The 27146-nt window shown below is 35.3% G+C and overlaps 1 protein-coding gene across 1 annotated transcript in view; it reads left to right on the top strand.

Annotated features, from left to right (window-relative positions):
• LOC150088444 (serine/threonine-protein kinase D3-like) overlaps positions 1 to 27146 on the top strand; it is a 550939-nt gene that overhangs the window by 228692 nt on the left and 295101 nt on the right. The window contains exons 9-10 of the mRNA XM_090370161.1: positions 6135 to 6285; positions 25459 to 25582. Of these exons, the coding sequence (XP_090226287.1) occupies positions 6135 to 6285; positions 25459 to 25582 (275 nt within the window). The remainder of the gene's footprint in view (positions 1 to 6134; positions 6286 to 25458; positions 25583 to 27146) is intronic.

Below are 27146 nucleotides of genomic sequence, written 5' to 3'. Positions count from 1 at the left end.
GCTATTAAGTGGTGTGTATTAGGTATGGTAAGGACTGGTTTATGAAGATTGCCAATACAAGAATTAGAATAAAAGTAGAATGCTATTAAGTTGGCTTTATCTTTAGCTGGGGGGATGCAATGGAACCATCGTGTAATTAGAGGTGGAAGTAAAGATGGGCAGAAGTTGTCACCAATAGTTTTGATATGGCTTGACTACCATATAGAAAAGAAGCAAGTATTCTGTTAAAATCAAGTTTGAATTGATTAATAGCTATTTTATAACTGCTGCTAGCTTTAGTTTAGGCTGAAGCTAGAGATTTGGATAAAAGCCAATTGTGATATGTCACATTCTTATTTTGAATAGCTTTAGCACTTTTATTGGAAAACCATCATTTAGATAAAAGATGACATTTTAGGGTGGATTGCCGAATAAAGGGTTTCATCCCTATGAAAATAATTTTATTCCCGCAATCTGAGCAAATATTGGGATCAAGATTTAAAACAGAAATCCAGCCAAGGAAAATGAAAGAATAGAATTCATGCAGATTATTCCATTTCACATTCCTGTAATGCCAAGTGACACTAGGCTGATAAAGGCCTTGAGAGAGAGAGAGAGAGAGAGAGAGAGAGACTCCGTTGGAGAAGCGATCATTACCAAATTGTGATCTGAGCTGCCTAGAGGACTAGGCAGCTCAGATCACAACATTGATTATTCCTTACATTGTGTACACCACATCCAAAAACTTCATTAATTCAGCCAACACAGTATCCCTCTATTTTTACTTTATCAGCTGATGGCATCATGAATAGTCAAACTAATAGAACAAACTTATCTGCAAAAGGCTAAACTTCACCTAAACTTCCTCATCCAGTTCACAAATATGTGTGGTCTCAGTTCAAATATCTGTTCAAATAATGCCCATTAAAACCTACAGTCTGCATACCCCACTTATTTATTATTTTTTTTTTTTTTTTTTACAAAATCCCAGTTATCAACTGCCTTAATTCAACTCACCTCAACTGCCCTAATTATTTACTCTGTGATTCTTGTCCTTCAAATGAGGTTACTTGTGTGTATGTCTACTCTGTTACTCCTTGCCAGATTTTTCTTAATTTTAACTTCCTCTCATTTAAAAACTTTTCCCCATTCTATTGAATTTATCTGTTGCCTCTATTGTTCTCCAAACTCCACCAATCAATCAGAACTTCTTGATTTCCTTTCTTTGAAACTCAACTTTCTGCAGTGTAACTTTTCTAACAATGAGGTAATTTTTCTTGGTGATTTTGATGTTCAATTCTAGGTAGCATCAGTTTTCTAGATACACTGATCCATACTGAGACTTTTGAAATTAGTAATGTCTTAGAATTCCAGGTGACATCAGTTCTCTAGTTACACTGACTGAGGTAGTTGAGACGTTAAAGTTTTAGAAAATAATTCTAATGTTCACAATTTTGACCTTCTAGGTGGCATCTATTATATAGTTACATGGACTCAGCTGGTTGAGTTAGGCAAATGGGCTGAAGAAGTGGCAATTGAAGTTTAATGTTGACAAATGCAAGGTACTTCATATGGGTAGCAGTAATCCCAGGTTAACACACTAAATGTGTGGTACTACCACACTCAGGGTATTGGATATTGAAAGAGATCTGTGGCTAATTTTTCAGTCAAATATGAAGTTCTCTGAGCATTGAAAACAGGCTGACAGGACAGCCCATGGTGCTTTGTTAGTGATATACAGGAATTTTGTCAGTAGGGGGAAGGAACTGATTATCCTGTTCTATAAGGCTATAATTAGACAACATATTGAGTACTGCATACCGTCTGTAGAAGTATGTGGATCTGTTGGAGTGGGTGCCAAGAGGAGCAACAAAAAAAAAAAAAAAAAAAAAGGATTAGTGAGGTGGAAAAAAACGATGCTCTTACCAGGAATGGCTTCAGTTCTGTCAATTCTAAATTCTAATCACCTGTAGACTAGACACCAGAAAGAATATCTGATTTGAGGTTTTTAAGGTTCTGAATGGATTTAGTAAGCTCAGTTGATAAAATCCTTCCTCTTGTTCAGACTATACACATACATAAGTTTTTATTGTTGAAGTTAAACATAAAAGGCAGATGGAATCTGTCCATTTATATTGAAGGAGGCAGTGAGAGAAGTTAGCAAACCCTTAGCCATAATTATGAGAGCATCCTTAGATTTAGGGGTGGTCCTCGTGGACTGGAGATGTGTAAAGGTATCCCCAGTTGACAAAGGGGGGTTCAAAGGGTGACACAAATAATTATAGACCTGTTAGTTCTTGAGAAAATAATGGCATCACTCGTTAAAGAAATGATGTAGGATCACCTAGACAAGACTTCAATAATAGTTCACACACAGCATGGGTTTGTTAAGGGGAAGTCTTCTCTACCAATTTGATGAATACTACGATGTGGTCACAAAGGAACTGGATGCAAAAAATAATTTTGATATATACTTGGATTTCAAGAAAGCTTTTGATACTGTTGCACATGGAAGACTGCTTTACAAATTGGAGCGGTATGGCATTAAGGGAAGTTGCTGCAATGGATAAAGGGATGGTTGAGTAGGAAACGGTAGAGAGTGGTAATAAATGGGCACTGCTTTTCGTGGATGAATGTTATTAGTTGAGTTCCCCAGGGTTAGGTGCTGGGCCCATTCTTGTTTTGTGTATTTATCAATGATATCGATGAATGTATATCAGGCTTAATGTCCAGGTTTGCAGATAATACAAAGTTTGGCAGGATTATTTATGATAGTAAAGACAGTATACTACTTCAACAGAATCTAGGAAAGTTAGGCAGATCGACTGAGAAGTGGCAACTGAAGTTTAACATTGACAAATGCAAAGTACTGCATATGTGTAGCAATAACCCAAGAGAAACGTACCTGAGCAGTAGAGGTAGGCTGCTAGAGCAGGCCATGGAGTTTTGTCAATGATATATATGAATTTTGCTAGCAGAGAAAAGGAGCTAATTATACCTTTGTATAAGGCAATGGTCAGGCCACACCTTGAGTACTGTGTACAAGTCTGGAGGCCCCATTTTAGGAAGGATGTAGAGTTGCTAGAACGAGTACAGAGAAGGACAACAAGATTGGTGAGAGGAACAAAGGGGTGCTCTTACCAAGAGAGGTTTAAGTTCTGCAAGTTGCAGCATCTGGAGACCTGCAAGGTGATCTGATTGAGGTGTATAAGGCCTTGAATGGTTTGAGGGCTCAATGCTAATGGGATACTTCCGCTTGCTCAAGATGTGTTGGAAGTTTGCCTTTAGCCAATAGGTAGTTGATTGCTGGAATGGACTTCCCTCTGCTGTTGTGGAAGTTGATAACTTAAATAAATTTAAGGCTGAACTAGACAAACATATGGAGTGACCAGATGAGTGAAATAGGAAGGTGTTTTTTTTTTTTTTTTTTGGCTGATGCTATATAACCTTGCTTTCTTGCATCATGTCCCTCAACTAATGCTAATGAGGCATAAATTCAAATTGAGAAAGGGTGGTTGCGGGATAGTTGTGTCTTCAGCCAGTAGGTAGTTGATTGTTGGAATGAACTTTTACGTGGTGTTGTAGAAGATCACTCATACTTCATGAAGAGAGAGAGAGAGAGAGAGTGAGTGAGAGAGAAATAAAGAATTCCAGAACTTTACTCTAGAGACTGAAAATGAGTTTCACCACTTAAAATCCTCAGTATGTAAACTGGTGGGTGGAATTCCCTGTATGATGAGGTTTATGTACCTGATAGTAAAAAGAATGCCTTGTGGCATTCTTTTTATGATGTGGATGCCACACATTCATCCCTGCTTCTCACCCGGGTAGTCACCTCCAGTATACTAGGTGTAGCATTTTAAACCTTGCACCTGGGTATACCCAGAGTTACTAACAGTCTCATCATTGTGAAGCTGAGTTGTTATGACACTATGATTGAACTTCACCAAAATTCAGTCCACTTAATCTCAAGTCAGACCTAAATATCGGTTCAATCAGCATTTTATACTCTTGGTTAGCAAGCCCTAAACTATCATACTCATTAGGATGTCTGTGATAAGCCTCAGTGATTGTGATACAAAGTAATACAAATGTGTTTCATAGTTGCTGCAATAAAAAGGTTGGGAGGGTGGTTAATGATAGCAGTCAGAGTATGCTGGTGCAACAAAATCTATACAGTCTATAAACCTATTTATTGTGTGGACGACACATACAATAAATTTACTTATCATAAATTTTAGCACCGAGGAAACAAGTTAGATCTTGCACTCCTAGATAAAATGATGAAACGTAGCCATCAGCCAAAAATGTGAGAATATGTATATGCACCATCACCACTTTCAAACAACTATATAACAAGTTGCTATTAATATTAATAGTTTAACTCTTAAGATGGACAGGGCTTTTAGGCAGTTGAGTCATAGTCACAGACAAGAGTAGCTTATCTGTGTCAAAGACACAGAGAGTTTGTGGAACAACAAAACATCCGTGAATTATATGCATTCCTTCTAAAAATGAAAGTTAGATTTCTCTCTATGAAGGTTGAAGTGTTTGCATTTTTGCTATTCTACAAACTAAATACTGTATTTTTTTATAACATTAAAAGTACTGAAAAAAAATATTTGTAAGTCAAAAGGAAACTAAGGAAAATACTGATCTGTTGACATTGTAAACTACTTTTATTATTACAGACCATATTCAAATCAGTAAGGATTTAGAAAAAGTGTAACCATTGAATATGGGATATTTAAATAAATAAATTTTTCTGTTTATACTCCGGCACGACAACCAAGTCAGTAGAGTTTACAATAAATCGTCAATACAAATATTTATCGTATTTAGTAGTCACGGGCTTGACTACTAAATACGATAAATATTTGTATTGACGATTTATTGTAAACTCTACTGACTTGGTTGTCGTGCCGGAGTATAAACAGAAAAATTTATTTATTTAAATATCCCATATTCAATGGTTACACTTTTTCTAAATCCTTACTGATTTGAATATGGTCTGTAATAATAAAAGTAGTTTACAATGTCAACAGATCAGTATTTTCCTTAGTTTCCTTTTGACTTACAAATATTTTTTTTCAGTACTTTTAATGTTATAAAAAAATACAGTATTTAGTTTGTAGAATAGCAAAAATGCAAACACTTCAACCTTCATAGAGAGAAATCTAACTTTCATTTTTAGAAGGAATGCATATAATTCACGGATGTTTTGTTGTTCCACAAACTCTCTGTGTCTTTGACACAGATAAGCTACTCTTGTCTGTGACTATGACTCAACTGCCTAAAAGCCCTGTCCATCTTAAGAGTTAAACTATTAAATTTTATTGATCAGTGAAGATATAGTGATTTTGTTTTATGTACATATCATTAGCATGACTTGGTCAATATATTCAACACTGTAAATTTCTCTGTCATTTTCTCCATCTTCAGAATTATTTATTTCCAAATAAATTCTTCTTTTTTATTTACTTCCACCAATTCTTCTTTTTTGTAAGTCATGGCAGTGGTCTTAACCCCCTCCCCATGCACATCAACCATCAACCCTAATTCTTTTACAATGCCACATTGTAAAAGAATTATTTTAGGTGATCATAAATAAATGAAAAAACTGCATGATTACACAATGAGCAGAAACGTTGGACTCTAGAATCAGTGCATACCAAAAAAAGAATGAGATTACAATACCACACATGATTTCCCAGTGAACAAAAATGCTACACTCTAAAATTGAAACTAGATTCAAAATGAGGGTGGTCATGTATATGACTGTTGTCCTCCACATCAATTTGGACTAAAATTTCATTTCTGACCCACATTAGTTCTCAAATCAGACAGAAAATATATATATTAGGGTAAGATAGGGTAAGGTACTAAGAGCTCTGTAAGTAATTAGAGAGGCTCAGCAGGGTGCAAGTTAGTCATGGGCAGTAGGTTTAAACCTGGTGAATGATTTCTGTCATTCAGCATATTTAAAGTGTGATGACTCTAGAGTTTAGGCAAGTAAAATAGATGAGTTATGTTTGTATTCATTTCTGTTCTGAGGAAGTAAAGCAAACATAAAATATAAGGTGTTCATTTTATTAAAACACTGATAAAGGAATTTTGAAATAATTTTTTTATTCATTTGGTTTTATTTTATAAAGCTAATGAAAGTTGCAGAAGCTCAGAAGCAGAAAATGGTAGCAGTGAAAGAGATAACCTTGAAGAAGAATCTGACACTGAAAGTGATGTCCTTTTGGATAGGAGCAATGGCAGTCAGGATAGCCAAGATGATGATCCAAAAATACCAGCAAAGTAATTAAAATTAACACAAGTTTTATTAAAAAATTATCCTCACATGAAAAACATCCTTCATTTAAATAAAATTCAGGCTTTTTCATACTTGACTTCATCCTTTTTATGATGTAAATGTATTGTACCCTGCCTTATGGTCTAAACCATATAAATAATTGCATCACTACATAGTCATTCATGATGTTTTAAAAGCTGGTAATTTTTTCCCCTCATTTATATAGAGAAATTTTTTTTTTTTTATCTATCTAGACATTAAAAAAGTTTTCCTCCTAGTGATATTTATTCAAGCCAATGGGAGCAGAGGGCGAGGCAATTACATCACTAGAAATGCAATTGATTATTGACAGCTGCCTCCATAACATTCACCAACCTCATGCATGTGATTCAATGTCTAACATTTGATGTTCCACTGTAATGTTTTTTTGTATATTAATAAATATTCTATATTTGTAAATACTGTGGTTAGTATTTTCTAAATATTTTAAATATTTGTATAGTTTGTAAATATTTCAGTTAAATATTTTAATCCTGCTCTTTTGGATGTAACAATATTCCTCATGCATTATGGAACCCGAAGCAAAAGGCCTTTTCCTAAATGACCTATGTAAACACAGGTAAATAATTACATAGTGATATTGGCTGAAGTCCAGTATAGTATACACTGGCAGGTACTTCGATGAAAGCGAGGAAGATGGCGATAATTGATAGGTGCAATAATCTCTATAACTGCAATTGTGGTAGGTTTATACACTGTTATGGTGAAATGTGTTCCCTTCACTGAAATCTTCAATCATATAAAAAACAAATTTTCAAATTTCAAACAGTGTCAGGAAATGAAAACAATATTGATTTAGAAATGAAGATGAAAATGATTAAGAAGTACGAAGCAGGACAAAGTTTGTCATCTATTGCAAGGTAATTAGGTCTTGCTGCTTCAACAGTGAATACTATTTTAAAGGACAGTGCATGTATAAAAGAACACATCAAAGGATCAATGCACTTAAGATCAACAGTGATCACGAAACAGCATTCAGGTGCTGTATTGAAGATGGAAAAGCTATTAATGATATGGATGAAAAATCAGATTCAGAAGCGAGTGCCCCTGAGTCCAATGGCCATTCAAGCAAAAGCAAGAAGTATTTATGAAGAAGTTTGTGGCAAGCAACCAGGAGGGGGGGGGGTTAATAAGTTCAAGCATCGCGCTGATTTCCACAACATTAAAGTATGCGGTGAAGTCGCCAGTGCCGATTCTGCAGCTGCAGAGAAATTTTGTGATGTGTTGGAAAAATTTATTGATGAAGGCAACTGTTCAACAGCATATTTTTAACATTGACGAGACTGCTCTGTATTGGAAAAAAATGCCAGATCGAACATACACTGCTAAAGAGGAAAATACAATGCCAGGTTTCAAGGCGTCAAAAGATAGGGCCACGCTCTTGCTTGAGGTTAATGCAGTGGGAGATTACAGATTAAAACCACTGCTTGTGTACCATTCTGGAAATCCTCGTACATTTAATAAAGCCACCCTACCCGTGCATTTCCAATTGAACCAGAGTGCTTGGATAACAATATCTCTCTTTGAGATTGGTTTCAATGCTGCTTCATTCCCGAGGTTGAAAAATATTGTAAAGATAATGACGTTCCTTTCAAGATTTTGCTTCTGTTATATAATGCTCCTGGACATCCTACGCATCTAGATGATTTCAATTCGAGCGTGAGAGTCATATTTCTACTGCCAAACACGACTTCGCTCATCCAACCTATGGATCAGGGTGTTGTTTTGAATTTAAAAGCATAATATTTACGCACAATATTTGCTCAGGCATTGTCTGCAGTAGACAGTGAGAAAAATTTCATATTAAGAGACTTTTGGAAATCTTACAATATTTACCACGCCATCTTAAACATTAATAAGGCCTGGGCAGAAATTACTAAAAGTTGTTTAAATGGCACATGGAAGAAAATATGTAAAGGTTGCAGAGCTACTTCAGTTGGAGGTTGATGCCAAAGACATGGAATTAATAGAGGAAGGAGAGAAGAAATTATCTAACGAAGAACTTATTGACTTGCAGGCAGCGATAGTGAAAAAAAGAAAATGCTGATGAAGCTCAAGATGAACCAAATGAGGAGCCAAAATGCTTCATCACCAGAGAGAGAGATCGCAATGGCATTTCATGAAATTGCGTCGCCAATGCCGAGATTTGAGAAGATGAATCCTGACAGCAAACGATTCTTAAAAGTTAACAGAGGGGTGAATGATATGCTTGCTTGCAACAAAGAAATCTATAATGAAAAGAAAAAAGACACCGTCCAGTCATCCATTAATATGTTTTTTCGTAAGGTTGAGCGGCCGACCCATTCTAAATCTCCACAGCCCTCAGCGGCGTACTTACCAGCTGAAGACATCAATTCTGTAACGATGCTCGAGAGGTAAAACTTATACGAGAGGTATATGATAGCATATCTGAGATCTCGTATCATATACGAGAGTTGTTGTTGTTGTTATTTGGTTTTTAGGAGCATTAGCAACTAAGGCCATATTGCTCCAGCGATATGCGGTGGTTATTCCCTGACCTTTCCGCATCCTCCGTATTTGGTGGTCACGGGCTCGAACCCCAGTCTAATCAAGAAGTGTGTGCTACGCACTGCCACTCCTGCCCACCTGGCTACGGAGGCGCCTGTATATATATATATATACGAGAGGTATATGATAGTATATACTACCTAACTATCTTCCGGACACTGTTATGCTGGACGATGACAACAGAAACGGATAGCCCGTTAATTATGGTTGATACATTGAGAGGGTTAGCCCTCGAAAAAGTCCCTTTTAATGTATTTATATACCTATAATTAACATAATTTTGATATGTAAGGTTTTCCTTATGTTATATTGCATATATATTTTTTTCCAGGTTGCCGTAGGCGCTTACGTAGGTTTTTATGTTTCTTGGGCTGTTATATCGTACCGGTTTGTTTCTCGGTATACACTATAACCTGCTAAATTTTTATTATAACTACACTATTAGACTCTAACACTATAACTAACATCTTAAATAATAAAATAATAAAATAAAATTATATATACAGTCAGTCCTCCTATAACACATGTTTACACTACATGAATCCGATCATACACGATTTATAAATAGGGTAACAATATCTTATATAACACGAACTGAATTTGGTTATGCACGATTCGCCTTTGTGTTTACAAGAAATGGCAGTCGAACGCAGAATCACCCCAACCGAACGCAACACGATAGGAATGAAGAGAAGATTCCGAAAATGTATTTATGTTTTTTTATATCAGTGAAGGGGAAACACATTTTACCATAATAACGTAAAAACCAATACAATTCCAGCAATCGGTATAATCCCAAATGCAATTAGATCGAGTTTACTACCAGTTTATAGCAGATTCCACTAGCAGAAACGCAACTGGAAATTGTTTTTATTGTTTTATGGTAGTAACCCCTAGAAATGTGCTTTAGTAAAATGTGAGGTGTTAATAGTGTATCTCTGCCTTTACGGTGTTGTTTATTCAGTTGCTACACGCACGCAGCTTTGTTTCTGTGTATCAAGCGTGCTTCCTCATTTTGTAATTGTGCTTTATTCCTTAAAAATGAGTAAAATACTTAAAAGGTGTGAAAAGGAAGCGTCCTGGTGAAGAGACTACAGATTCAGAGAGAAAAAAAAAAAAAAAGCAATATCGATAAACTGGGTCAAAAATTCTTACCTGGGCAAATTTGTAGTGTTCTCATACTCTAGCGTTTATGGCCAAAATCACACCGGCCTGTGGCCCACCGGGGTTTCCCCGGTAAGCCTTATGGCCAGTCCGCCTCTGTCGATAGAGAAAAAATATGAAATGTGAAACGCTTTGAGCGAAATGAAAGACCATGTGATATTGCAGGTACTACAGACCTAAATGAGGCAACATCAAGAATTACAAAGATTGCAGAGAAAATAAAAACAACTTTCATAGCAGAAACGACTCAAAGTGTAATTAAAATCCATTAGATTAAGACACAAAGAATTAGAAGAGATGGAACGGCTGTCATCTGTTTGGATAGAAAATCAAACAAAAAACAAGTTTGCTTACGATAGAAGCAAAAGCATTAGCAATATTTTATTACGTAATAGTCGTAATAAAATACTTGCATATTTTATTACGATTATTTATTGTGTTTGGTAATGTTTTGGTAACAAATGTGTGTTCAATTTTGGGTGGTTGGCACCTAACCCTATTTTTCCCATAGGGCCTGTTGGTTATATTGCATGATTTTGCATTGCACAAGGGTTTCTAGGAACACAACTATCGTGCTATACGAGGAATGACTGTGTATATATATATATACCAGGTGGTTATAAAATAAGTTTCCCTATTCAAGAGATCCTAGTGTCAGAACAGTTAGAGTTAAAGTGGTAGAGAACAAAAGAGATCTAGTGGTAATTGCTTTGAAGTTTTCTGAAGCAGTGCATGTAGGCTGCTAGGTCAGTTCATGAGATTTTGTCAGTAATATATAGGAATTTTGATTATCATACTGTATTAGGCAATGGTCTGCATCTTGAATACTACATTAGGTCCGGAATCCTCATTTTAAGAGGATGTCGATCTCTTGGAATGGGTTTAGAGAATAGCAAACAGATCTCCAAATTGTAGCACTTGGAAACTTGGCATTTACTATGAGTCCTGATTGAAGTATATAAGACTTTAAATGGGTTGAGTAAACTAAATGCTGATGGCATCCTAACTCTTTCTCAGACAACACACATATGGAAAAATAAACTTAAATTAGAAAGGATGGCTGGAGGATAGTTACGTGAAAATTTGATTTCAGCCAGAAGCTACCTTACATCATTTACTGATACTAATTTTAATTCTGAAAAGTAAAGTTGCTTAAGTAAGCATAATGACATGCATATCCACATTGTCAAACAAGACATTGTATCCACTGTATGTTTTAATTTGAATGTAAACATTGGAGCACTGGCAGCATCTATATGTCTGGTAGCCAGTTGGCAGACAAGCTTTAGCAGAAGGGCTATTGATAACCAGTCTTTTTTACTTTTCCATAAGAGGACAAATATTAATTAAAATTAATTAAACCATGCATATGTTAATTGTGATAATCTGGTTATGTTCTTTCAAAGTTATGTTCAACAATATAATATTACTGTGCGTATGTACTCTGTGAAATCTGTAAGCTTACATTGTGTCCAACATATCTTTTAGTTCAGAGCGACAACTTTGAAGCACTGGTAGCATCTATGTGTGTGCTGCCTGGTGGCCACTTGACAGACACAGACTTCAGCAGGAATGCTATTGATAAGCCATTGCCTTCTCTATCTTTCCATAAGAGGGCATGCAGTAATTAAAATTAATTAAGCTATACAAACGTTAATTTTAATAATTTGGTTGTGTTCCTTGAGTTATTTTCAGCAATATGATGTTACTATGCATGGTTTACTGTGTGGACTCTATAAGTTGACATTGTGTCCACCATATCTATTAGTTTTGAATAGCAACATTGAAGCTCTGGCAGCAGCTGCAAATCTTCTTTACCTTTCCATAAAATGGTAAATTCTAATTAGAATTAATTAAATTGTGCAAATATTAATTGTGGTAATTTGGTTGTGTTTTTCCAAGTTATTTTTAACAGTGTGATATTATTATATATTGCTTACTTTGTAGACTACTTGGCTTATATTATTTCTGTGCATTTATATTAAGACAATTTTGCTGATTTTTATGTAACTTTTCAGATTTTTAAGCTGCTTAATTACTTTCACGAAACTGAGACTGCTCGAATTGGAAAAAAAAGGATGGTGTCAAATAGAAAAAGTTCTGTTGTCAATGTGCATTAGACTGTTTGGCATTTTGGTTCATTAAACCAAAATGCCAAATTGCCAATTGTGTTCAATTGCCAATGTGTAGGCACAGCAAACAGCAATATGCTTGCTGTGCCAACAAACCTTTTTGGATGAAGCAATGAAATCCTTTAACTTTGCAATCATCTTAATGCAAAACACACAGAAATAGTTAAGCCACTGAAGTTTTTCCAAAGTGCTTGACAATCCCACAGTACTCTAAAAATGCATTGATGAAGATAAATATAGACTTGTTGCATCTTACTGCATATCTGAGCTCATTGTTAAGAGTTGTAAGCCGTATAATGTCAATGAAATTTAAATAATTCCATCTTTCTACGAAATACCTTAGTAATTCATCAGGATCCACAGATTTTTTAGTCACACCAGCTAGTGATATAACAATACAAAAAGACATCAATGAAATGAAAATAATATTGGAAAATAGCTAAAAGAACTTCCATAGAACTTGGATTTCAGGAAAGCTTTTGACACTGTTGCGCATGGACGACTACTTTACAAATTGTAGCAGAATGGTATTAAGGTTAATTTGCTACAATAGAAAAAAGGGTGGCTGAGAGGGAGAAGACAGAGGGTGGTAATCAATGGACGCTGCTCTTTGTGGATTAATGTTATTAGTGGAGTTCCACAGGGTTCATGTCGGGCCCACTGTTGTTTTGTATATTTATCAGTGATATTGATGAAGGTATATTAGACTTAGTGTCGAAGTTTGCAGATGATACAAAGGTTGGTAGGGTTGTTAATGGCAGTAATGGCAGTGTGCTACTGCAACAGGATCTAGAAAATTGGGGCAGATGGGCTGAGAATTGGCAACTGGAGTTTTAACATTGACAAATGCAAAGTACTGCATATGGGTAGAAGTAACCCCAGAGGAACGTACCAACTGTGTGGTACTACACTTAGGGTGGTAGATAATGAAAAATATCTGGGAGTAATTGTGCAGTCAGATATGAAGTTTTCTGAGCAATGCAGACAGTCTATAAGACAGGTCATGGGGTTTTGTCATTGATATACAGGAATTTTGCCAGCAGGGAAAAGGAAGTGATTATTCCTTTGTATAAGGCAATGGTCGGGCCATGCCTTGAGTACTGCATACAGGTCTGGAGTCCTCATTTTAGGAAGGGTGTATATTTGCTTGAGTGTGTACAGAGAAGGGCAACAAGATTGGTGAGGGGAATGAAGAGATCCTCCTACCAATAGAGGCTTAAGTTCTGCAAATTGCAATGGCTAGAGACTAGTCACCTGTGAGGTGATCTGATTCAGGTATATAATGCCTTTAATGGGTTGAGCATGCTGAATTTAATGGGATTCTTTCACTTGCTCAGATTAAGAACCAAAGGGGGCATAAATTCAGATTGAGGAAAGACAATTATATATATACATGTGGAATGCCTTTAGCCAGCTGGTGGTTAGTTGCTGGAAGAAACTTCCATCTGTTGTTGGGGAAGTTGATAACTTAAATAATTTCAAGGAGGAACTGGACAAACATTTAGAGGGAATGGTTGTGTGAATTTTTTTTTTTTTTTGACTGATGCTACGTTAGCTCATACGCTTGCTTTCTTGCATCACATGCCTCTGTTACTCTTATTAATACTATAAGACAGTTTTCTTTCTGGTTAAATGAATCCACAATTGATGACATTTCTTTATAGTGAAATATTGCCAACACTGTTTCAATCTAACATGTTTCGGGGTCTTGACTAACCAATCTGATAGGTTGCTATGATGCAGTGACCAAGGAACTGGATGCAAAAAAATAATAGGCGCATTATAGCCATAGTAGCTTATGCGGCATTAAACTCCCATAACAACAACAAGCAAAAAATAAATTTGATATCATATATGTTTTTAAATTTTAAACTCTTTGTTAATCTGGTTACAGTTAATCTGGATGTCGGATAATCCGGATTGAAATATGAAAAATTCTTTTACAGTTGAATATTATACTTTGAAAGACACACAGGATTTAGGAAGGCAGATGAGTCACTCTGACTGTGCAGAGAGAGAGAGATGGAACATACATCATATTGTCTTGCATGTTGTTTTGTAATGATGTTGACTCTGAGTCAGACAACCATTGCCTTGTCAAGGTCCTGGTATGTAGACTGTTTCATTGTTTTTCTGATAGTCATGCCTTTAACGTTATCAGATGTGCCCGCAAAATCGAATAGCTTCCCTTTATTTTTTATGATGTTGCATTTGGTTGGGTTACCAGCATTATAATGGGTCTTTAAAGATTTAACGGATGCACTATTTTCAAACTTTTGAATAATTTCAAGTTTTTGTTCAGTTCAAAGCACAACTCTCATGTTTGCCCATCAGTTTTGTGATTTCTAAACGAAAAAAAAAATATATTTATTATAATTTCAACACTCCTGACAATGAAACCTTTTTTTTTTTTTTTTTTTTTTGCAGTGCGATGGAGCACAACAATCCACATGATGCACTAAAGCAAACTAAACGTTTGTTCCCTTTCCATTGTTTTTTTTTTGAATGGCTGGTGTGAAGACAGCAGGGGTTGAGGCACATTTATCACCCAATCATGACTTATAATTAGGGCTTACAATACCGGTCAAAATCTTAATACTGGTATTTCGGTATTTTTAATTTATGAAACTGGGATACTGGTATTAATACCGGTATTCCAAAAACAAACATTTTCTCAGTAAATTTTGATGACAATTAGGTGCAATAAAGTAAGGAAAAAATAAGTACTGTAATTACTTGAATTCATGTTTTAAATAAACTTTTATTGCAATAATAAATATTCTGAAAAAATCATTAAAAATACAGTTATTCTAAAAACAAAAAAATAGATATTGTTACTGCAAAGTTTAGTTATGTTTAAGCATCCACACTACCTGTCCAAATAAAGTGAGCTCTTAAGAACATAAGCAATCAATGGTATGATCGTTTAAAATGGATCTAATTTTTGGTACATATTTGATTAGCGGCAGAAAATGCTCTTTCGGATTCTATTCTGGTACTATTGTACTAAGATAATCGTAAACGATCTCAGTCCATATTTTCTAGGCTTTGAACTTTTTTAGCAAAAATAGCTAAAAGTATTTCATTAATTTCCAACTCAGGTTCATCTTTTAAAATCTCATTGGAATCAGGCAATTTCTTATTTTGGAAAGAATTTGTGGAACACCAATGTTCTGTTCCATGTTGGTCTTCCATGGTTGAATTATGTTCATCATTTTCTGAAGGAGAAAGACGTTTTATTAAGCGAAGTATAATTTTCACTATAGTATCTTTACTGAGTCGGGGAGAGAGCAAAGAGTGAGGATAAGAAATAAAGAAGAGAGCAAAGAGTGCAGTTAAGGAATTTTTCACATATATAAATGCAAAGAACAGAAGGACAAATCAGATTGGACCCTTATGTAATGGACGTGGGACAGTATTAGATATCACAGCTGAAGTTGCAGATGAACTCATCAGTTACTTTGCATCAATATTTACATAAAAAAACCCTTTGTGTCAATGAGATATTATGGAAGTGAAGTTGAAAAAAAATGTAATTAATGATGTTGAAATTTCAAATGATTATTTAATGAGAACTTTCATGCCTACAGGCCGGTAACACTCCTGTGGTTGATGGCATATACCCTATAATCTTAAAGGAGGCGGCTAGTGACTGCATTGAACCATTAAGGCTAGTTATGAGAGCATCACTGGACTCAGGAGAGATTCCGTTGGATTGATATAAATTGGAACATAAAAGCAGTTCTAGGGGTGCAACGGGAAATTACTGACCGGCCAGTCTGACTTCAGTAGTAGAGAAAATCATGGCGGCAATGATCAAGGGTGGAATTCTATAGGATACACAGCATGGTTTTGTAAAGGGAAAATCATGTTTAATTAATTTGGTTAGCTATTTTGACAGGGTCACTCAAGAGCTGGACTTCCGGAATAATTTCGACATTGTTTATTTGAATTTCAGCAAAACATTTGACTCAGTCTCACATGAGTGGTTACTTTATAAGTTGGAGCAGGCTGGAATCATAGGAAAAATCCTTAGATGGATAGCACGATGGCTTGAGGACACCAGGTAGAGGGTTGTGATAAATGGTTATTCCTCAGATTGGGTTAATGTAAGAAGTGGGGTTCCCCAAGGATCAGTATTGGGACCAATGTTGTTTTTGATTATCTTAAATGATGTCTATGAAGGGATGGAGGGCATGAGGTCTAAACTTGTAGATGATGTAAAGATCAATAGAGTAGTTAATGATCACCGCCAAGCAGAGTGACCTAGATAGACTTCTGGGATGGTCAGAAAAATGGCAGCTATGCTTCAATTCAGCAAAATGCAAGGTCTTACACCTGGGGAACAGCAACCCCAAAATAACTTATACAATTGGTGGAGTTGAACTAAAGTCAGTAGTGGAGGAATGGGACTTGGGAGTTACGATACAATCAGACATGAAGTTGTTCGAGAATTGTGGACAGGTAGCAATGTTGCATGGTATCCTATCGATGATTTATCGAACATTTGCTAGTAGAGATAACGACGTCATAATCACATAAAGGTGATTTTATAACCTTTATGTGATTAAATTATAAGCAATTATTTTTTTTTAAATTAGTACCAAAAAACCAGTATTTTTTGTATTAATACCGGTATTTCAATACCAGAAAAAAATGACTGGGATCCCGGTATTGTAAGCCCTAATGCTGTCTTTTTGCTTATTTAAGAATTTCAAAACATCTGTTTATACCTTTCTATTTACTACTTGAATTTTAGGATTTCCAGGGGATATATATATACAGTTGAACTTGGTTATAATGAGCATCAAGGGACCAACAAAATTTCCTCGTTATAACCATTACTTGCTATATTAGTGATAGCGGAACCCCTGGGGCCATTAAACAATGAACACTTTATATCAGTGATGAATTAAATTTGCCTCCTATTTTTTTAAATTCTCAATAACTTGATAAAAAGATAGATTCAAAAAACAAAAGAAATATTAGAGAGAAAAAAAAATAATATAAGTACATACATACCTACATATTATTTGTATTAATATGATTAGCTATATGGTGCAAGGAAGCCTGAGGCTTATGATGCACCAGCCAAAATAAAAAATTCCCCAGTTACCCTGAGAGAGAGAGAGAGAGAGAGAGAGAGAGAGAGAGAGAGAGAGAGAGAGAGAGAGTCAGAGAGAGAGAGAGAGAGAGAGAGAGAGAGAGAGAGAGAGAGAGTCAAAAGTAGAAGGGAATCGCCAAGAAAGAGAAGAATGATGATATCCAGCTCAGGACTCTGGTTGTGCCAAGCCCACCAGATTTGATCCCCTGAGGTTAATATGCTTGTATAAACTACAGTACACTTAATACAAAACACAATTTATTTCTCTATAATTAAAAAAATAAAATTCTTTAATAATAAACACCATTTCAATTAGTCTTTATTTATGAATCTAAAAATTAATGTTTGTTTTAAAGATTTCACTTTGATATATCTTAAGTTTCCTATTAAAACACTCAACGCATTAAAAGTCTCATTACTTGCCTCAGTTCCATCAAAAAAATTGACTAATGTGTCCATTGCACCTTGAGCTTGTGAGGTTTTTGGCACTGATGTTGATTCACTTTCACTTGTCATCATATCATCATCATCACAATCATCATCTTTACCATCATCGTTATCGTCTTAGTTGAGCACAGCATCTACAATGTTACTCTCTGTAGGATTACCACCAGTTAATAAGTTGTCATCGACTCGTACAAATTCATCAGTGTTATCTGTATTAAAACCTACAATGTTGTTACGTAGCAGCTATTTGGATAATGGTAAGTTGTTTTCTTCGTTTCCATCTTCGTCATCTACAATTGAAATTTCATTCGAATTTAATTTTGATTTCTTAAAGCAATTCGATATGGTTGTCAAAATAACATCGTTCCATGCATCATTCAATAAATTTACAGCATCCAATATCAATAGACTTAGTAAGTTTCTGTTCTCATTGACTGATCAGATGTAGAACTAGAAATATTTTAGAAAATCCTTTCAAACTCTTGATTACACTTATGTGCATTGATTGTAAAATTGATGTCGCATTGGGAGGCAAAAACACTAGCTTAATATTGGACAAATTTTGAATCTGGGGATGTGCAGGACAGTTATCAACTAAAAATTAATTATTTTTCTTCTTTTTGAATAGTTCCTTATTCCAATCATTTACTATTCCCAAAAAATATCCGAAGTCATCCTAGGTTTCTTGTTTGCAGTGTAATGCACAGGAAGTTTCCTTGTGTTTTTGAAACACCAAGGTTTTAATGATTTTGAGAAAACAGTTGTTTTTTTTTTTTTTTTTTCAGTTCCTGTAATATTTGCATATACGAGCACTGCAGTGAGCCTTTGATTTTTTTCCACCAACACATTTTTCCCCTTTGAATTTAAATGTATTGTCAGGTGTCAAATTATAAAAAAGTCCTGTTTCGTCGGCATTGTAGTAGTAGTAGTAGTAGTAGTAGTAATAGAGGCATATGATGCAAGAAAGCAAGCTTATGAGCTTATGTAACATCAGCCAAAAAAAAAAAAAAATTTCACACATCTATTTCCTCTAAAACTTTGTTCAGTTCCTCCTTGAATTTATTTAAGCTATCAACTTCCACAACGACAGATGGAAGTTTGTTCCAGCAATTAACCACCTGCTGGCTAAAGGCAAATTTCTGCACATCGATTCTACAATTGTCTTTCCTTAATTTGAATTTATGCCCTCTCAGGGTCTTAATCTGAGGAAGCAGAAGTATCCCATCAGCATTGGGCCTGCTCAAACCATTCAATGCCTTATACACCTCAGTCAGATCACCTCGCAGGTGCCTAGCCTCCAGATGCTGCAACTTGCAGAACTTAAGCCTTTCTTCATAAGCGCACCCCTTTGTTCCTCTCACCAATCTTGTTGCCCTTCTCTGTACATGCTTAAGCAACTCTACATTCTTCCTAAAATGAAGCCTCCAGACCTGGGCCTGACCATTGCCTTATACAAGGGGATAACACCTCCTTTTCCCTGCTAGCAAAATTCCTGTACATCATTGATAATACCCCGTGACCTGCTCTGGTAGCCTGTCTGCATTGCTCAGTAAACTTCATATCTGATTGCACAATCACTGCCAGGTCTTTTACATTTTCTACCACCCTAAGTATAGTACTACACAGTTGGTATGTTCCTCTGGGGTTACTTCTATCCATATGCAGTAGTTTGCATTTATCAATGTTAAACTTCAGTTGCCACTTCTCAGCTCATCTGCCCAGATTTTATTTATTTATTTTTTTTTTCTGTTTATACTCCGGCACGACAGCTAAGTCAGTAGAGTTTACAATAAATCGTCAATACAAATATTTATCATATTTAGTAGTCACGGGCTTGAACCCTGGTTCACTCAAGGAACGCGTGCTATGCACTTTCACTCCTGACCACTGGGCTGGTCAGGCGTTATTCTAGATCCTGTTGCAGTAGATGTTTTTGTCACTGAAATCTTTCCTGTTTTCTCCCCAACCACAGCCAGTCCATTCATTTGCCATTATTGGATCAGCAGATCAAGATTCTCCACTAATTTTTTCATAAACGATGTTATGTCGATTTTTAAATCGGTCCATCCAACCATTGTTACTAGCAATTTTTTCCACTTGAGCCTTCAAGGTCAGGCTGTTTAAATGGATGGACCGATTTTTAAATCGGCTCATCCAACCATTGTTACTAGCAAATTTTTCCGCTTGAGCCTTCTAGGTCAGGCCATCTATTGAAAATTCATCACTTCTTTGTGTGGTGAACCATTGAAGCAATGCTTCAACAACATTTGTAACCTCACAGTTTCTATATATAGATATATATATTTTTTCGGTTATGTTCTTTTCCAGTACCGATATGTAAACATCTTTATTCTTCCACAATGTCGATACATACACTTGAAGAGGACAAAGAAAACTTTTTACACACTTCAACATTTATTGCACCACGTTCTAACTCACGAATATTTTAGACTTTTTTGCGAATCGACAGACACTTCCTTTTGTTAGTAGAAATGATTCTGAAGGAAGGTTTCGTTTCTGATTTTCCTTTAATATGATAAAGTGATCTGCATACAAAGTTCTTAAAAGCCCGAAATGGATACAAAGTTCTTAAAAGCCCGAAATGCATACAAAGTTCTTAGAAAACCCGAAATGCATACAAAGTTTTTAGAAGTCCCAAAATGCATACAAAGTTCTTAGAAGTCCTGAAATAAATTTACGGTTCAGTGAATACAAGAGAATCTGTAAATAGGCTGTACAATAGTGCACGACCAGTGCACTATTGTACAGCCCCCCCTCCCCAGAAGGACAAGGTCATAAACCGGCTGCTAATATGATGCAGGTAGTCATAAAGTTGTCACCCTTTTCATTTCCATCTATTCCAAGAATAGGGTTTTTTTGACTACCAAGCAATGAAGAATGTTTGCATAGTTCCCAAAATTTGTTCAGTATATCCATGTAGTAGTACGCTGGTTATAACAGTGAGCGATTGTATGGTAATAGACATAAATTAAAATTGTTATGGCTTTTACCTTGTTACAGCCGTGATCTCATTATTTCCATGCTCATTTTAACCAAGTTCAACTGTGTATATATATATTTTTTTTAACTTTGGAGCCTTGAAGTGTCCCTGTTAATTGAGAGTCTGCCGTACAACTTCTGAGTCTTCTATTGATGGATAAATGTATTGTCTTTTTATAGTTTTTAAATAAAGGCTCTACAGTGATATATTTTTTTATTTTTTTTCATTAGCACTATCTATATTTTTTTATTTTTTTTTTGGCTGATGCTATATAAGCTTTCTTTCTTTCTTTCATCATATGCCTCTACTAATGCTATATCATTAAATTTTCTATTTATTTCTGTTCTAAGTTTTTTTGTCTTTTAGAGCAATCTTTTGCTTCACTAATCCAGATTATTGCTTAATCCGGATGACCTCTCCCCCAACTAATCCAGATTAGTGACGGTCTGCTATACTTGGATTTCAGGAAAGCTTTTGATACTGTTGCACATAAAGACAGCTATATAAACTGTATCAATGTGGCATTTAAGGGCATGTTCATTATTTTGATGATGATTGTAAACTGCAAGAGATTTTACAAACATCTCTTTCAATTTACAGTCATCATCAAAATAATGAACGTATGCCATTAGAAGAGCCTTATTGTCAGTAACTTTATTAGGATATTTCCTTTTTAAGTGATCTAAAAGTCTTTATAAAACATAAGATGGTTTCGTAGCCTCATTTGAAAAAAAAACTATTACGCATAAGATGCATAGGCTGTCTTGAGTCAAATGGGCTTTCAATAAAACCATAAGCTAGATATTCATCCAGATAATGTTGACACTTTTTTTCCATCACTTGATATGATTGATGATGGTTGAATAACTACAAAGAATTAAATAATAAAATATAAACTATTTTTATTTAACTTTCATAGCCCATGTCACTCACAAAAGCACTGGGGATCAAAAATAAATTACTTTCCCAAGGAAACGATAAATCAATACTAATTGTCGCTTAGAAAGTAGAAACAATAGACTGAAACATTTCCTCATCCCATCCATGACTCATATATTGGCCAATGGAACAAAAGAATAAATAAATAAACCATACCCACCAAGTTTGCGACCAAGGTCGCTGCTGTCGGAAAGGTGCAAATGGCAAGGATTTCAGAGACATTACCTCTGAAAGCACTTAGGCATTTAATGCCTATGAAAAGCGAAGGTGGTTGAATTAAATCATGCCCACTATCTTCCTTTTATCAAAATTTCTCACTCACTCCTAATATAATATACTTATATATTAAAAATCAGTTGTCTCAGGGGAAAAGAAAACCCAATGAGAGAAATTAAATATTAAGGAATAAGATGTCGTCAGGTAGGGTTACAAACCATCGAAATGCCCATTAAATGGCTGCACTTTTGCCACACATTTTTTTGAGAGACAGGCCATTACCAGTCTTTTATTTCTGGAACCATCCATCTGAACTTTTAACTCCTTCAATATTTATTCGATGCACAAATAATTCAGCCTCAAGTTTTAAAAGATTGCCATCTAGGGGAATGTTTTTTACACACATCATCATTAGCAATCCAAAAGTACCTTTTCAAGATCCAAATACTTCGTCTTCCATGCTCAAATCCTACCTGGTGCAGCAGATTTCTCTAAACTTTCAATCTTTTCCAATCTTTCAGAATAGTGAACAGAGTACTAGGAATGCCGAGTTGTTTGGCAATGTCAGTCTTAGAATGCACACCATTATTTACAGCTTGCAAAATCCTAAATCTATCTACTTTCTTGGAGCCATACCAATAAACATACACTCTAGCTAATGAAATTAACCTCTATCAGATTTCATTATCACACTGCGAGAAAAGAGCATAGGAAATCTTAATAAATGATTTCTCATGATCAGACTGCAAGCTTGTCAACTACTTCAATATATTTGAAGCATTCTGTTATTTTTAAACACAAATATTGTAATAAAAAAGTAAAAATTCAGATTGAGAGGTAGAAATTTATGGTCATTGTAGAGAAATCCTTTAATTTTCAAGGTCTTTATTCTGAATGTAAAATAGCATTAGGTTAATGCGAAAATGGCTGGGACCAACCAAAAAATATGTTATAATGTGTTGCGACTTTAAAAAGAGGATTGCTATAAAGAGCTGTGACTGTTTATACATTAAATCCAATTCTAGGAATGCTGAATTTTTCGCTGGATATGCACAAATAATGCTACTGCTCACCATTATCTTTGTATATAGTTGGCGAGCAGTAGCCACTTGTTGCTACACTACACACCAGATTTTATTGCTTCTCAAAAGGCAGTTGTTTGATGCATTTTTTGGAATTAAAAGAGTGTATTTTTTTACAATAATAACTAGAATTTTGGCCTTTTCAATGATTTCATGTTGGTGAAAGAGGATGCTTTTTACTTGTATTGAATATTTAAAATTTTTCAAGCCAAGCTATGAATGCAAGGCAAAGTAACACTCATTGATTGCAAAAATGTTATTTTAGTATTAATTGACAAATTAGATTTATTTAAATAATATATCCTCCTAAAAGAATTTTTCTGTTTTGAGACTATGCATCATGAAAGATGATCGTACATTTGAAGACAGACAAGTTTTATGACCTCGGGCCAATTATTGTAGGGTGTGGACTCCTAAAACTGTTAACCTTAACCAATCATTTGCTTCCAGTGTAGACCAGTGCATCTGCACACAATCAAAGGAAGATCAGCAACCACCAGCTTTTTAGGAACTTAATGAAAAGTCCCAAATGGATATAGTGTTTTTGGACATTAAATCATTGTATGATGCCCAGCTAATACCAGCCGTAGCCCTCCTATCAGTCTTAGAAGGATATATATATTTTTTTTTTCAATAAAAGGCAGTATATATATAAAAAAAAGTGCTAACCAGGATATTTTAGATTAGTCATCTTAATGTTTTTCATAAGGATATCAAAGATTGCTGTCATCCCCAGGTGGAAGTTCTGTCAACTGTGTATTTTGCAGCTGCTCTTGAATTTTATCTTAAACAAAATAAAAACTTTCTTACCTGTGCAGACAATGTAAATTCATGAATACTTCAAAAAAATTTTGAATGTACTTTGGAGATATGCAAATACATGGATTCATCAATTCTTGAAATCTCTCAACCTCGAATTTCTCTAACTAATACAAAGTAACAATGATATGATATTCCAAGCTACCTAACAACAACAAAAAAAGTATTAATGCTTTCATGTGCAAACTGTGAGAAGGTTTCATTTCTGCTCATCTGCCATATTGCCCATTCATTCCTCCAATCAGCACATGGTAACAAATATAATATCCAATGCTTTAGCTATAATATACTGTACACCAATAGCTTATATATGTATGTATGTTTGATATATAGGAAAAAAGAAATAATAATTGCTGGTTTCTATTGGTCTGAGTTTTATAGAATTTAGGAATGCTTGACATATCATTCTAAAAGGGCCAAATATAAAATTTTGTGACAATACATCCACTGGGATTTGAGTTATTACACAGAGCTAGATGGAGAAAGAAATAATAATTACTAGATTTCTATTGCTTGGCAGATTTTTCTAAAAGAGCCAAATATAAAATTTTTTGAAAATCCATCTACTAGTAGCGTTATTAAAAGTGGATGGATGGGCATAAGTGGTGAAGATTATAGGTGCTTTATGCATATATATACTAAAGTGATAAAAAAAAAAAAAAATTTAATTGCTTCATTATATCTAATTCTATATCACTAAGCCTTTCCATGACTACTATTCTTCTGAATGAGTATCTGTCTTTTTACCTTTTCCTTCAGAACTAGTCAGAACCTATAGATTAATTAGTCAATATCCATTCACAGATCCACTCCAAAAGTCACTGAATGTAATTTATTTATTCCCTCTATTTCTTTTCACTAAATTTCTTTGTATCTAGATGAGAGCAAATAGGAAAGTAATAATACCTTTCTTACAAACTTGCTCCACACCCTATTGCACAGATGTTCAGTTGTTGCTGCCTTTTTTATAGATATATCCATGCTCATTGTTCTTCTGAATTAGCAAACCATTCCACTCCTTCCTTAAAAGCTAGTGTGATATGTGTATCAGTGAGTTAACATACACTCACAGGTCAGTCCACCAAAGTTATTGAACTAATTTTTTATTTATTTATTCCTTTTACTTCTCTTCTTTTGTGCAACCTTTCTACTTTTTTATTTCATGATAGATGTAATTAACATATTGACAGGCACTATCAACCAGTATCTTTTGTGCTTGACCCTTTAAAGTACATTGTACTAAAATACTGTAGGTTCCAAAATGTCCTTTTGTGTTTTGGGATACCATAAAAAAACAAGCAATGCAATGACTGTCTCCATTTATTTGGCTTCTTCTTTTACGTGTTTTATAGGTTTTATAATTTTTAAACATGGCTATTGAAACATGAATTGAAAAATGGAGTTTTTTATCAGATTCTGTTCAGTGCTTTCTCAGCATGTTGTTAATGAATTTCTTCTTCTTCTTCACCAATCAAAACCTGGATGCTTTTTTGCTTGATTTTGTACTGAATTGGTTCCACTAAGTAATAAAATGAAAATTAAACGTTCCAACTTGGAAATTATTGATTTTTTTTTTTTTTTTTTTTAATGCAGAGAAGCTGGTCAAACTTTAATGTTACCTTAAATGGCACCTTGAATGAAATAAAAATTCTGATTTTTTTTTTTTTTTTTTTTCTTTCATACAGTGTAACCTCTAGCAACAACATTCCACTGATGAGAATCGTTCAAAGTATTAAGCATACAAAACGTAAAGGATCAAAAGTTCTTAAAGAAGGTTGGATGGTTCATTTTACAAACAAAGACAGCATGGTATGTAATATTAAATTACTTATGTTATACTTGTTTTTCATTATTTAAAAATACTTCTGATAAAATTAGCATTACTAGAGACATTTGATGCAAGAAGCAAGCTTATGCAGCATCAGCCAAAAAAAAAAAAAACACTTCCACTTCACCCCTGTGTTCATTCGAAATACCTGTCCAGTTGAGCCTTAAACTTATTTAGGCCATCAACTTCCACGAGGGATGGAAGTCTGTTCCACCAACCAACCACCCGCTGGCTAAAGGCAAATTTCCACACGTCTAACCTACATCTGTCTTTCCTCAATTTGAATTTAGCATTAGCATTAGCATTAGTAGAGGCATATGATGCAAGAAAGCAAGCTTATTCAGCATCAGCCAAAAAAAAAAAAAAAAAAAACACACACACCACTCCCATTTCACCCCTCCGTTCGTTCGAAATACCTGTCCAGTTGAGCTTTAAATTTGTTTAGGCTATCAACTTCAACAACAAGTGATGGAAGTCGGTTCCACCAACCAACCAACCACCCGCTGGCCAAAGGCAAATTTCCGCACATCTATTTGACATCCGTCCTTCCTCAATTTGAATTTATGCCCTCTGAGGTGATTATTCTGAGCAAGATGAAGAATCCCATTGGCATTGATCATGCTCAAACCATTCAAAGCCTTATACACCTCTATCCGATCACCTCGCCGGTGCCTAGTCTCCAGACTCTGTAATTTGCAAAACTTAAGTCTTTCTTTGTAAGAGCAACCCTTTGTTCCATTCACTAATCTTGTTGCCCTTCTCTGTACCCGTTCCAGCAGCTCTACATCCTTCTTGAAATGAGGCCTCCAGACCTGTATACAGTACTCAAGATGTGGCCTAACCATTGCCTTATACAAGGGAATAATCACCTCCTTATCCCTGCTAGAAAAATTCCTGTATATCATTGACAAGACACCATGAGCTACTCTTGCAGCTCGTCTGCACTGCTCAGAGAACTTCATATCTGCCTGCACAATTACCCCCAGGTCCTTTTCATTTTCCACACCACTGTCAGTGTAGTACCGCAGAGTTGATACGTTGCTCTGGGGTTACTGTTTCCCATATGTAGTACTTTACATTTGTCAATGTTAAACTTCATTTGCCACCTCTCAGCCCATCTGTTGAACCTTTCCAGATCCTGTTGCAGCAGCATAGCGTCAGTAGTGTCCTTAACAACCCTGCCAACCTTTGTATAATCTGCAAACTTGGACATTAAACTTGATATCCCATCATCAATATCATTCATAAACACCGAAAACAACAACGGACCCAACACTGAACCCTGAGGAACTCCACTAATAACATTAGTCCACGTTGAGTAGTGTCCATTGATTACCACTCTCTGTCTTCTGCCACTCAACCATCCCCTTATCCATAGCAGCAATTTGAATCCAATGCCACACTGCTCCAATTTGTGCAGCAGTCTTCCATGTGCAACAGTATCAAAAGCCTTACTAAGATCCATATATATAATATCAAAGTTATTCCCTGCATCCAGTTCTTTTGTAACTACATCATAGTATCCAATCAAATTGGTCAGGCAAG

This window comes from Mastigoproctus giganteus, chromosome 3 (assembly GCF_048544385.1).
Source record: "Mastigoproctus giganteus isolate SK-2022 chromosome 3, ASM4854438v1, whole genome shotgun sequence".
Classification (NCBI taxonomy): domain Eukaryota; kingdom Metazoa; phylum Arthropoda; class Arachnida; order Uropygi; family Thelyphonidae; genus Mastigoproctus; species Mastigoproctus giganteus.
This window is presented reverse-complemented; position numbering and strand designations above follow the sequence as displayed.